Source organism: Paramisgurnus dabryanus, chromosome 2, assembly GCF_030506205.2.
Source record: "Paramisgurnus dabryanus chromosome 2, PD_genome_1.1, whole genome shotgun sequence".
NCBI classification, from domain to species: Eukaryota; Metazoa; Chordata; class Actinopteri; order Cypriniformes; family Cobitidae; genus Paramisgurnus; species Paramisgurnus dabryanus.
The window spans coordinates 28882321-28896841 of NC_133338.1; the positions used below are offsets into that span (position 1 = coordinate 28882321).

The 14521-nt window shown below is 39.7% G+C and overlaps 1 protein-coding gene across 1 annotated transcript in view; it reads left to right on the plus strand.

The window, feature by feature from the left end:
- The first annotated feature begins 69 nt into the window (after positions 1-69).
- Positions 70-14521, plus strand: part of fam189a1 (family with sequence similarity 189 member A1) — a 139068-nt gene continuing 124616 nt past the window's right edge. The window contains exon 1 of the mRNA XM_065267669.2: positions 70-954. Within this exon, the coding sequence (XP_065123741.1) occupies positions 730-954 (225 nt within the window). The 5' untranslated portion in view covers positions 70-729. The remainder of the gene's footprint in view (positions 955-14521) is intronic.

Below are 14521 nucleotides of genomic sequence, written 5' to 3' on the forward strand. Positions count from 1 at the left end.
TTTTACGCCTCCACGAGCCTTGGCTTTATGGGTCTTTTAAAAGGGTCGTTGCCTAAATCCATCTAAGGATTTTAGTAGGTATACATCTACATATGGCGGCACCTCGGTCCACCACCTCCTCCTCCTCCACCCAGCCCACCACCTGGACACACATCTGAATGACAGACTACTAGCGCGAGGCTGCGGCGGCAGAGCTTCTCGCGCACATTCGAGTGAGAATATTGACGCTGGTGTCGGAAACGCTTCGCGGAATATCAAGGCGCATCATACGCACGGCGGGATTTTATATGTTAAGTTTGTTCGTTTACATTTGAAATGGTATCTTTCAAACGCATTTAGTCATAGATCATTTTTAATGTTATTATTGAAAGACGGCTCGTGAGAGATTTCACCACTGACGGATCTGTGGACGGATTTGAGGGATCACATGCTCTTCCTTCAAGCGTTTTTTACGCGATGTTTTCTTTCATTAGTGTGATTTTGGATGTATGTTGTTGAACACCTGCAAAAAAACAGCACAGTTATCACCATACAACAGTGAGAGCAGGACATATATGTTTATTCCAGTATGAGGTGCCTCGTGTAGCTGGAGGATGCTCTGTGCGTCTTGGTAACCTGCAATGATTTCATTTTTATATTGTGGATGTAGAAGCGACTGAATCTTGTAATCCGAAGAGAGCTCATTTAACTGAAGTTTGGTTTCGTTCAAACACTTTTTTTGTCGCGACCATGCCGGTCAGTGCGATGCCGAGGGGTCGCTCTCTGAGCCCGGTCTCTCTGTCCCACAGACTCTCACGACTGAGGGAGTTTCGGACCCGGACTCGCATCATGCTTTCTCTGGGGGTTTCACAGATGGTGCTGGGGAGTCTTATTTTGGCTGTCAGTTTCGCCGCGTTGGCCCTCACTACTTCTCCCAGGGTCAGACATTCATGCCCCTTTTGGGCTGGATTTTCGGTAAGTTGCCTTCAGAACCAATGAAAAATTAATGTTATTTTGTGAAGTGATGTGAAATCAAAGGTCAATTGTGAGCCCTGTGACTGGCGCGTTTGTACGATTCCAGTTATGTTAGCCTAAATGTATGTAACTATTTTATAGCTTACGGTACAATTTGTAAGCAAATGTTCAATCAAGAAGTCTATAATGAAAATGTAGAGAAGTATGATTTGTTCTTTTCTAGTACAAAACCATATTTTATATGTTATCTTATCGCTTAGGCTCAGGTGAGTTAATGTGACGTCCTCTACATTGCCACACAATAAGCCAGATACATCAACACGTTTTGTCTTATTTCAACAACTGGCTCTTAGTTTGTGAATGGACACATCTTTGTTTGAATTTGACAGAGAAGGTTTCTTTAATCACAAAAAGAGCATATTTGTTTTTCTTTATCTTATTTCTTTTCTGTAATTCCCAATGTAATATGTTGCTTCTAGTGCTGCAATCACTAAGCACACTAAACACTTCAGAGTAACCTCCACACAAACAAATCTTATATTTTCTTCTTTATTTTCTCGGAACTTGCTAACCCTGACTGTATACATCTGTCTACAAACCATATGTTTGGTTTGATTGTTTGTTTATTTGTTGTTATACCCTGCTGTTTCTCGCAATACATTTCAAACATCTGTTGGCAGGTGTTCTGATTGAGGTTTGGATTGGGATTCTGACTCCACAGTGAAGCTCAGAAAGAGCTTCTGAAATTTGGTGATGAAAGTTTTGAGCTAGAAAGAAACAGGCTAGTAAAACCCAGTGTGACAACCTAAATTTAACCTCTTTTATATTCTCCACTGAATTGTCCAGATATAACAGTTTTTAAGCCGCCACCATGTAGGCTTCTCAAGTAACCTCTCTTAAAGGGGACATTCATGCAAATCTGACTTTTTCCATGTTTAAGTGCTATAATTAAGTCCCCAGTGCTTCTATCAACCTAGAAAATGTAAAAAAAAACACAGTAAATTAGTTTTGGGAAACCTTTCTTAGCAAGCATGTGAAAGAACCCAGCACAGCACAGCGCTGACAGGACCGGTCATTTCTCTGAACTGAGACCTAAACACAAAACTTTTAATCCATTACGTTATCACGACGTAGCCACGACAGGCAGATTACGTTGCGATGTTAAGTTTGGTCATCATATTACGTAGATGATGTTACGTAACAGTTACTTATTTGTGTGAGCTGGGAATAGGTAATTGAAATTTGGCTCCCCTTGTGATGTCTAAGGGGGAATACCACCCCTTAATCTACACATTTTTGCTCACACCTACAAAGTGACAGTTTTAACATGCTATAATAAAATATCTATTTATTATAGCATGAACTTTACATACGCACTCTGGGGCCACCAAAGATTTATTTGTCATCTTAAAAAAAGTCTTGTGAAATGTCCCCTTTAATATTTTTTTTTCTCTGGTTCAGCACACAGATAACAACTATACATTTTAATGAAGAATTACTATTGATGTTCTTGCTACTAACGAGAAATCTCCACTCATAATTAAACAAATCACAGTGCCTGTTTAAATGTATGTAAACATTTTAAAGTATGTTTTATCCATTTGGTTGGCACTTTATCTAAAGTGCATTTAAGTTATAAATTTTTAACAGTATGTCACCATCATGTGTGTTCCCTGGGAATCAAACCCACATCCTTTTGTGTTGCTAACACAATAAAATGCACTGGTAAAAAAACAAGAGTTACCTGGTTGCCTTAAAATTTTGAGTTAATTCAAATAAAAAAGTTGCACAATGTTTTGTCATAATTCAATTTATAATTTGACCTTTAAACAAGACTCCACCTTAGTGGAGGTTACAATTCTTTTGATTGTATGATTTTAGTCAGTGACATTGGCATTGCTCCTCACCAGCTCATGAGGACAATCCTCCATTTAATTTTCACTACACAGAGGGAACTTGCGTAGTACAGAATCTTTAACACCAATTTTATGGCAAAATCAGTAAATATTTATGAAGGCATGCTTCCTTCATGCCCTACCATAGACTGTGTGTAAGATGGTGTTGTTAATTATGAGACGTGGCGACAAAGATAAGTCAGAGTCAGAGGTCTTTAGATCGTTCACCTGATACTGATGTATTGTACGTTCCAGATAAGAGGATGTGTGCTTGTGCAAAAGCTTATCTGTTTATATTTGAATGATTTGTGTTTCGTGGATTTCTGTGTAATTGTACTGCAGGTGCAGGGGGTTAGCTGCCTTTAAATATCATATAGGGGTTTAGAATATATTTAGAGGCTTTGGGTTTTGATGGGGGCAACCAACAGTCCATCCCCGAGGTTATAGTTGGTGAACATGCTGTGTTCCTCACGGGAATGTGTTGAGTGACTGGGGCATAATGGACCTCTGCAGAATTACTTAGCAGTCAGAGTGCACTGGATTAATAGTGTGGTAATGGTGTGGAGTGACTATGGGGATGAACAGCAGGGCCGGAGTGGGGCCACTTTTCAGCCCGGGAGTTTGGTACCCAAGACCGGCCCACTTTTTCCTGTGTTATTCTAAATTAGCACTTTTCTCAAATTGGATAAATAAAGCAACAGTTCAGCTCTTACTATAGTTTCTATTAATATCATGGTTAAACAAATAAGGTAAAAGTTAAATAATATTTCACTTAAGATGAGAAGTTAACAAAAATATTCCTCTACACTCTAAAAAAGGCTATGTTATTTTTTACCCATAATGGGTAAATATTGGACAGAACACATGCTGGGTTAAAAATAACCCAATGTTGGATTGTTGTTATGCAACCATGGATTATAATAACCCAACAGTTGGGTTAAAACAACCCAGCATTGGGTCAATTTTAATCCAGCAGCGTGTTCTGTCCAATATTTACACATTATGGGTCAAAAATAATCCAGCCCTTTTTGGAGTCTATTCCACAAGAAAAGGTTGATAAATTATTAGCATTGCTAATGCTATGAGGGCTATGATTAATCAGATGCAAATAGAAACATAAAACCCAGTCCGAATTAAAAAAGAAAACAATTTGACAAAAATATTGAATCCAATATTGGGTAAATATATAGCATAACAAGTGATTTATAAGCTTTTTAAGGCAACCGCCAATAAACACTAATAAACACACAATAAAGACTTTTAAATGATGTGATAGAGCACACGTAGTTTACCAACTAAGACTGAAACACTAAATAAAACTCTTAGTAAAACAGGGCTAAATGCAAAAACAAGTCTTATCTTTTGTCGCCGTGCAGTTTTTATTCCACAAGTGCCCATATAAAAAAATGCCGCAAATCATTAATACAATTCACTTCGACTGCGCTACAATTTCCCAGTTGAAGAGAACATGTTTCCACAGAGAACAAATCATATTAAGGAATACGCAAGGAATAATGTATGCAATATGCATAGCGCGAGTGTGGGGGAGAACCGCGTCTGTATGAATGTTAAAACAAAAAAAAGGATTTTACTTGCGAAAATAAAGATTAGCAGCGGTCATCATGAGACCTCCTGCAGCGGAATTCAAGCTGCGCTGCAAGAACGAGAGGCTGATGACATCAAAGTACCGCGAGGGTAAGGCGGAAGAGATTGCTTTCACACCGCTCTCGCGGCACGTTGATGTCATCCGCATGTCGGTTCCTGTGTTATAGTATGAAGTCGAACACACGTGTAAACTATCCATATTAGTGATGTACCAATGTTCAGATATGTTCTACTGAAAAAAATTAAGATTATCTTTAATGAGCATCATTATAGCCTGTTGATTTCTTGTGTTTTGTCTGAATGCTAGGGTATGGCAACTGCCATACCCTGCCATACGCAAACGCCGCCCCTGCTATGAATCGTCATGTATACACAAAAGGCTAATATTTTAACTTAAAAAAAAAATGTTGGCTTGTAAATAGTTTGACATCGGTATTAGCCGAATAATTACGTTGCTAATGCTAATCATTACTAGGCTTATTTCTCTTTAAGTTACCTGTTGTTGTCCTCTTGAAAATAAATCTGTAAGTTTGGCACATTTGGCAGCATCATCCTCTAATGGATTTTTTCTTCAACCTGTTTTTTACGCCCTCCTCCTCTCAGACGCGTATTGTTACGGTAGGGCCGGCCCAGCCTACCGGAGAAAAGTTTTCCTGGACGCGCTATGGACCGAACCAACTCTATGGGAGGGGAGGGGAAAACTCCCTCACATGGTACAACCCATGCAGAGGCTGCGCGCTGCAGTGTTAATGCGAAACGTGTGAAGTGTCATTTAAGAGAAGATAGACTCACTAACGTGACAAATGTAAAAAAAAAAAAAAAAAACTCGACCGGCCCAAAAGTGAAGCGGCCCACCGGGAATTCTCCCGGTTCTCCCGATTACCCACTCCGGGCCTGATGAACAGTACTGTATGTGCGCTTCTTCTCTTACCTGTTCACCTGTTTTTCTCTTTATCTGCCCCTCTGTTTACAGGGTATTTAATTCAAATTCCTACCATTTTTATGTAAAAAATGTAAAGGAAAGGTTTTTAAGTTGTGACAATAACATTTTCATAAGAACAAATATTCCATGTAACTAGTTGAGAAGAGATATTCCGGTATTTTTCCTTGCAGATGATAAATCATTTCATAGACATAAAGTATACACTGATAAGGGTACATCACAGAGGTGGCACAATAAGGACACGCTCACACTATCCAAACCAAACCGTGCACGGGCGTGTTTGACCCCTGTTTCAGATCACTCTGTACCGTGCACTGGCGTTTGGTTAATGACGTCCTGGCCGGCTGGCAGAGGTGTGCTTGAGCGCGGTTCACAGACTTAACGTTACGATGAGATCTACTGTTAAAGGAGGAGTGCACAATGTTTGAAAGCCAATGTTGATATTTGAAATCATCTAAACATGCACGCCCCTACCCCAATAGAATCTGGACCTTTTTTTGATAGACCCGCCCCACACATACGCAACCCCGGCAAGGATGTCGGTTAGTAGACACGCCCCTTACTGCTGATTGGCTACAAGTGTGTTTTGGTAGTTGGCCCGACTCCCTTTTCCAAAAAAAAATTTTTTTCAAACTTTGTGCACTCCGTCTTTAAGAAAGCACCTCCTGTTGGTATCAAAACAACCGCATCCTTTCCTAATGACAAAAACGTGAACTGACTCGGATCGCTCAGAGTACTGTATGTGTGTGTTTCTGGGGAAGTAGGGAGGGGGGACAATCGTGCCCGGCATGGTTTGGTTTGGTAAGCCCTATGTGAGTGCGCCCTAAGCTGGTTAGTAATGCCTCAGCATCCACCCAGGACACCCTAGCAACCACTGGTTGTCATCCTAGCAACCTTTACTGCAAAACACACTTACAATGCCATATCACCTGCCTACTGTATGTTCTATGAACTACTCAAGCATCTGTCTTAGCAACGTCAACATGGCAAGTCAAGGTTATGCCAAGTACTGTAGCTCTACGTCCTTTCTCTCTGCTTTTCTCTGCTCGTGTTCCCCCTACATCCACCCCCCTCATCTCTCATTCTGTCTCTGCTTAACATCACACAGACATAAAGAGACTACATCAAGTCTCTGACCACAGCAGGGATACCTGAACAGCAGGTGTGTGTGGGGGGGGGGGCATTTTTTGTTAATCCACCTTTATATGAGAATTAAGCACATCAATCTCCTCTTGCTGCCTAACACGACACATTTTGTTATTCTGTTCGTTTCAGTCAAAGCCCATCACGATCTAGAGGAGACAGTCATCAGTGCGGGTGTATGGCAGAAAGGTGTTAGAACGCTGGCAGGCATAAACAGCAGTGTCACCAGGGTAATAAAATGAGCTCTGACAGGTTTATATGAAATGACCCTGTGTCGTATCACATTCAGCATTCCTGCTGCATCCAGTAGCACCATAATGGAAACAAACATCGGTGTTTTGATTTTGGTAGCTTGTTTGTTGTCGTGTATGTGAAGGGCGCATGCTGTTTGGTGGTTTTATTGTCATATTATATATATATATATATATATATATATATATATATATAATTCTTGGGAGGCAGTTTGCAATAACAGCAGGCTTGACTGACAGTTACACACACAATACAGTTCAGTTGAAACACTTCTGGGATTAGGTACAATGGTGTAAACAAATTTACTGTTGTTTGGCAAAGGTGTGTAGCAGAATGTGTTAATGCTTCTTCTCAAAGCCCCTACATCACTTTCATATGCCCTGCACCACTTAAGCTGAGATCTAAAAGGATTGCTGTGCAAAAATTCATTTTTTACCCAGTGCCTTGTTTTCTTAGCCTAGCTAACACCAGACCAGTCTCATAGAGAATGAGACGTGGACTGGAAACCATATGCTCATTTTCTCGTATTTGAGGCGTGGTTTACGAATGCCCAGAGCCGTTTATTGAGCGCTACAAATGTCTATCAAATGTGTCTGTACGTAGCTCATAGCCAATCGTTTCAATTTTACCAGATGATGTATGTAGAGCGACATAAATTCAAAAGTAAACGACTTTTATCGGGTACGAGTGCAGCTGAAAGCTATGCAACTAAACCGGTAGCTGTATATTGTATTGAAAAGCAACAAATTTTAGTGGCATTACGACAACCACAGTACACGCATAATGACAATGATATTAATAAATACCACTTACCATTTATAAGTTAAATGTACTTCATCGACGACGATGATACCTAGCAGGTTGGTCCTATTCTCCGTGTTTATCATGTCTTGCCATACACAAACATCATTCTTGGATATTTAATAGCCCAGTTTAACGCCAACAGTTGCTCTTTTTTAAAGGCGCTGTATGTAATTAACAGCGGCCTCTAGTGGTGATGTTTCAGATTGCAACCAATAAGTTTACTAGCGCGTGCTCGAACTCATGAGCGACGGCCAGACTGAGATGTAACACACCGGAGAAAGCATCACACAACATGCTGGAAACTCGGGTAAATAGTCCTTTAGGGTTGTTGCTTGCCACACGGTGCGATCAATATCGTAGTTAAGTCCATGTCACACTGTATAATCTCAGTTTCCATCAATGTCAGACTGTACGAGTTTAAAGACATTTAAAAAGCGGACGCACGCAAACAAACGCGTCCGCAGTTTTACGTCATCGATTGACGACGGCTGGGCAAACACGCTAAAGCGAAGGCTAGCAAACCGAAACAACATCTAAAAAACTAAAGCACATAATCGAAATATATTTGACATACTTTGTAGTAATGTTAGCTTACCTGTCCAAAAGGATGAAAGCCAACTCCGGATCCGTTTTTATACCCAAAACAAAGCGGAGGTTTCTCCATAATTCAAATGCCCGGCCAATGTTAATCCGTGTTTTTGTCCGAAGTTGATCCGATTCACGTTTGGCCTTACGAGCTTCAGCAGATAACTTTTTTCCTTCACAATATGTGGAGTCTGTGTTGTGCTGGGAGCAGGTCATTTCAGTCTGTTATCAGTGTCGTCGCTGTTGAGCACAAAGTCAGTAGAAGAGGCGAGAGGCTCGGGAGCCCGCATGCAGGTGACTTCACTGGATTTCACGCTAAATCCGGCCCGGTACTTTCACATAAAAATAATAATATTTTTTTCAGAGCTAATAGCAAAACCCACAAAGTGTATCATTTTAATGTGAGATTACATCCCCCTTCACACAAAGGCAATTGAAAAAGGGATTAGTTTAAGTAGAAACACTGCTGACAGCTCCTTTAAATAAAGTTGCGTTTTAAAACTACTAAGAACACTATCAAAGGCATTGAAACGTAACTTCGCGTCTGTTGCCGTATTATAACAAATAACAAAACTGCCTCCGTGTGCCGCATAGACGTTGTCATCGTCTTGCTGCCGCCTCCCCGTTCTGTGATTGGTTCCCTATTTCAGGGACAAAAAAGGGCCAGAGTTTCCATGCTAGACTTGCAGCGTGAATACATTTGCACGCAAGGCAGCATGGGGAAACCCAGGCTACTGTTTTCTAGTAGAAACATTTAATAATGCTTTAAACAAGACCCATTTGCTTAAGAAGCAAAAGGAAGGTATGAAGTCTTGTTTTTGAAAGTAATGTATCTAAATTTTATTACATTTGTTTAGATAAAGCAGAGTTAATACCTGAAAAGCATTTTGCCAATTGGAAAAGAAAAGGAACTTTGTTAACTCTTGGGCAAATAGTTTATTTATTTAAGCATAACCCTGCTGAAAAAAACTGCATCAAACCAGACAATCATGGGAATTATGCTGGTCTATGCTGGTTTAGCTGCTGGTCACCAGCATACCAGCACCAAAAACACAACATATGCTGGTTTGACCAGCATGGGATGCTGGTGCTAGTACTGGTTTGGTGCTGTTTTAGATGGTGCTGATGTTGGTGTTGATGCTGGTTTGGTGCTGGTTTTTTAGCAATCCTGCACCAAAACACAACATATGCTGGTCTTGCTGATATGCTGGTTTTTCCAGCAGGGAAGCCTTACTAAATTGTGTTAGATTTCTCTGAAACAAATTGTCAATTCATTGCTTCTCACATAAATGTCTTGCATCAAATTGCGCTGTTTATATATTGGTAGTCAGTGTGTTTATTGTTTATCATGTTTTACCAGAGTGCTTCTTCATAAAATCCCTCATATACAGTATAGTGAATAAGATGAAGTAGCAGGTGCTTGACTGATCAGATTAGCTGTAAACCTCAAAACTCTTCTGTTCATTTGGTGTGTTTGTAGGAGGTGAGTTATGTTCAGGTGAGTCATGTAGATGATGAGCTATACCACAATGAAACTGATCAATACCCCATCAAGATCTGAGAAGTTTATGTTTTCATTAATTTATCCCTTTGCCCTCAAATATTTTGCACCAGCTTTTCATCTAGCTATACATAGACTCTGTTGCTGCATGCAGAGATGTCCTACAGCTGGGCTGCATGATAGTTGAATACCAAAACAGGTGCTTAGAGATTTAAGACAGGGAAAACATCACACTCCACAGGCTAATCATTACCCATCCTGCATAAAGAAACCCCTTCATTAACAGTTTAGCATCCTTTTTCGATTATTATGCTGTTTCGTATTAATTATTACTAATTCACCTACTGGATCCTCCAGCTCCAAAGCTCCACCTCATTTTATGTTGGTCACCTCTGCATTTTAAAACTCATCTTATATGTTTTATAAGGAAGCTTTTCTCAAATGTTTGCCCATCTAATGCATTAATATCCTCTTGTTTCTCTGTACTGTATGCTGAGTGTTGTGTGTTGGCTGAAGCCTCATGGGAACATTGTTAAAAGAGTAAAAGATGACCAAGGTCAGATTGAGGTGGGGAAAGAGAATGAGAGGAGACATTTCCTTTAGTATGAGATAGAGTCCTTCAATAGACAAGGTCGATTCTCTGCAGCTCTCACTTTCTGTATTGAGCTTTGATCGGTGTCAGCGCCTCTGGCAGATGACATTTCATTGCTGAAATTGAGAAAATAATTCAAATCTTTTTCAAATATTTATTATTATTTTAAGATTGCCTTTTCTGTTCTGTTAAATCTAGATTGCTGGTGTCTATATCAAACAGTTTATGTTCCTTATGTGTATGCCCATAGTTCTTCCAATTTAAAATTCACACATTTTCGACTTGAAATGATTTGAATGCCATAATTATGAATCAGCAACTTTGGCTCAGCTTTGAGACAGCTGAAATAAATGTGCACTAGCAGAACCCCTGCCAAATCTAATTGGGGGAACCATGATAGCCTGAATCTGACCAATAAAAAGAAAATAGTTTGATGATGAAAGGGCAATTTTGCTATTTTTCATCCATAAGGAACAGTACTCAAAATAGTATAGTTTGCGATATAATATTGTGTACATATTTAAATCTGTGTGTCATTTTAAGCTTTGATTAGTGATTAATGGTTCAGCGATGGATTAAAAAAGGAAAATCGCCTCTGTGGTTTGGGTGTGGATCTGGCTGAATTAAAATCTCTTTGCATACTAATTGGTAAATTACAAGTTTGCCTGAGAGAAAAGGCTTGGAAGGGAGTTGTTCATTTCCAGGGTTTGCTAAATTGCCTTTTGTAATTGTTTCTGAATATGAAATATGATTAAAGACTGAGGAGGTGGGATGGATCTCATTTAATGAACTTCTTAGGCACAGGTGTTCATATTTAGATGTAATTTGCACGAGCAGTTCATAATGCAGTGCATTATTTCTGCAGTCAGCAGGCCTTTAAAGCAAGTATAATAATAGACATTCATTCCATATAACTCTGTGATGTATTGCCAATGTTTTTGCCAACACATTAAAGCATCACTTATACTCGTTAGAATGTTATACATAATTAAACAAAATAATTAAATGTGGGTTCGGGTTTAGTGATTTGAGTAGAAGTGAGTAGAAGTAAATGTCCTGAAAGAGCATCTCTGATCTTTCCATTATTAGATACTCAAAGCAGTATTTTACCAGTTTGTTGTGCATAAACTCTGCTCCACATTGCCACTTAGGGTGCTTTCACACCTGCCTCATTTAGTTCGGTTGAATCTTACAAGAGTTTGATAGCTCACTTGGTGTGGTTCGTTTGGGCAGGTGAGAATGCAGCAATCGAACTCTGGTGCGCACAAAAAACAAACCAAACATGCGGACCGAGACCTCCTTGAAGAGGTCGTCTCGGTACGCTTTGAAACGAACTCTAGAGCAGTTCATTTGTGGTGAGAACACGATCCGAGATCGAACCGACCTAACTGCAAAATTGCTGCACATTTTTTGACTAAACCAGCTGCCGTAGTCAGCTGCGCAGTGCATTATAAGATGAGAAAGTGTTTGTTTACAGTTTCTATTAGCAATATTAGCACAAGACAGGTCGTGGACATACCTGGAGTAGTCTCGCGTAGCCAGACCTTCAAAAATGAAGGTCTGGTGTTTTTCGCTGCTTTTACTGGACAAAGCCTGCCCACGAGCTGTTTGACTGACATGTCAAACAACCAATCACAGTTTGTTTCATCTAGCGTCACGTTTCAGACTCCCCACAATAACGAGTCGGCTGGCAACAAGTCAGTTATTGAAATAACCAGCCAACCAAATAGCATCTAAATAAACAATATTGCTCACCATAGAACAACGTTGTGCACTTCATCAACAGGCACACCAATGAGATGCTCCCGTTAAACATCTGTTTGAAGCATTTCTTTCCACTTTTTAACACCTACAAGCAATTCGGGAGAACCGAACTTTTTGACTCCACCATGCCTCAAGCAAAACTCTTTGAATTCTTTTAGAGAGTCTATGCCACGAACTTTGCATATTTTTGAGATTCAATGTGTAGCTGATCATGATAACCGGTCATTATTATCTACGTGAACACGACTGATTCTCTGTTTTAATTTACTTGCGTTAAATGACAGACACGTTCTTATGGAAATATTTCATTCTTCGGTGCCGTGATGAAGACAGAAATATTATATCAGTGCTTGTAAGGGTTTTATATGCTGCTGTTGCATTATTTGAGCTGTTTCTGGATGAAGGCAGACTGCTGACACTGCTATTGTGTTGACAGAGTTCAGGGGAAACGTCTTAATGTCATTTAAAACGGATTCACGCTTAAGATGAGTCAGAAAACCACAACAACGGTGTACAACACCTGTTTTAATGCGATTATACTTTCTGCGTTTATGAGCCTAATCGCATTATTTTATCAAAGTATTGTGTTTACATGATGTAAAGTATAATTGCAATATTGCCAAAATACCATTACAATTGCATTATGAGGGTGCATGTAAACATGGTCAGTCTCTCGCCACCTCTCACTTCCCTCTTGACCCTGACTGAGCTAGCACACGCATGTCCACCGCTCAACATCAGTGTCGCCTTTTGTTGCAAAAGCTAGAAGTAAAGGCTTGCACGTTCGACCTTGCACATATGTTCGCGTACACTTAAAGCTATGGTCTACGATTTCAAAGATTGTTCATTATTAATAACCTCGTTTAGATGCTGGTTATGGTTCTACAGTAACATCCTAACAATATGAAGAGAAAAAAGAATTTAAAAAATCCATTCAGTCTATTGGGTGTACGGCGGCAGATAAGTTGACCAATGTAAACTGTCCGGCCGGACAGCTTACATTGGTTAACTGCTCTCATCCAATCCCTGCTACATTTGAAAATCCACCTCGTGCTCGCGTCTCCACCCCATCGCACACCACCCCGCCCCTCTCCTGCCTGCGATATGAAATTTGTGTCAGTGTATGGTAGCTAGCGAAGCAGCAACATCTCACTAATGGAAAAAAACTAAAAAACTAAACTGCTTGTTCCTACAGTAAAGGTTGGAAGAAAATGGAAGTCTGTTGAAGAAAGAGCAGAGGTTAAAAAAATGTGAAAAATGCCGGACTCTAAGTTAAATCAATATATGGTCCGCCATTGACCGTTGGAGGAAGCTTCAGGGAGATTTGGGGCTGAAAACCGACGCCGACACGGCAGACTTTTTGTTGAACAGGTACGCATTTATTTATACTTTTATTGTGTGAGGTGTTACATAAATTATGAGTCTGACAACATGCTGTCGGTCGGCATCGGAATGTTAGCCGTTTAGCATCGCGTATCACGGGTCAAAGTACTTATATTTACAAATATTGTGTGAGGTGTAACATAAATATGTTATTATCAATCTGACAACATGCTCATGCTGCCGGTCGGCATTGGAATGTTAGCCGTTTAGCATCGCGTATGACGGGTCAAAGTAATTATATTTATAAATTCATTTCTTGAAGCTCAGGAGGGGAAACGTATGTTAACCTTGTTGTGAAAGTAAATAACGTCAATTACAATCATAATTGTAATTGTTCATTCCTTCAAGGCTTTATGTGTTTACTGCTCGGTAAATCTCTGTTCTGATGTTTACTACCAGTGATCACAGCTTGAATGAATGACGTTGTTCAGTTCGTTTCCCGGTGGGAGGGATCAGGTAGCACAGAGGGGTGGGATGAGTTTTTTAAAACTTACTAACCGTCTCAGGCTTTCTCGACCGATTTTCAACATCGTAGACTACAGCTTTAAGCAGGCTTAAGTGTTGCTGCAATAATTTTTTTTAAGTTGGTGTAATCAAAATGTAATTGCATTTTGTGCAGGAAAACAGAAAATCAGATGAATTTCCATTTAGCCAAGACTCATTTATGTGGCCGAATGTAGCTTTCCGATCAGAATGTAGCTTTCCGATCAGAGAAGTAACCTGGTGTAAAAAGGTGCTATAATGTCTGCTGGAATCAAAAAAAAAAATTAATTGTTAAATAACGTCAAATAAATGTAGTCAAAAGGAAGTTCCGAAATGTAACTTATGCAATGGTAATAAAATTTACAAAATAATAAGCAAAATAAAAAACATGTTCGGTTGTTCTATATTTGGCTTTCAGCTGAGTCATTTTATTCCGCTTCTTCAGCCAAGAATTTTCCTTTCGGTGCATCCCTACAAGAACAATTGTAGCACAAGCAACCATGGGTAGTTTTGCTTGATCATAACTCATAACATCTATTAAAGATTTAATTCCACCAACATGGCATATCTATTGATTAGTACTTTCTCAAAAATGCTTTTTGTTCACCCCACCTTAG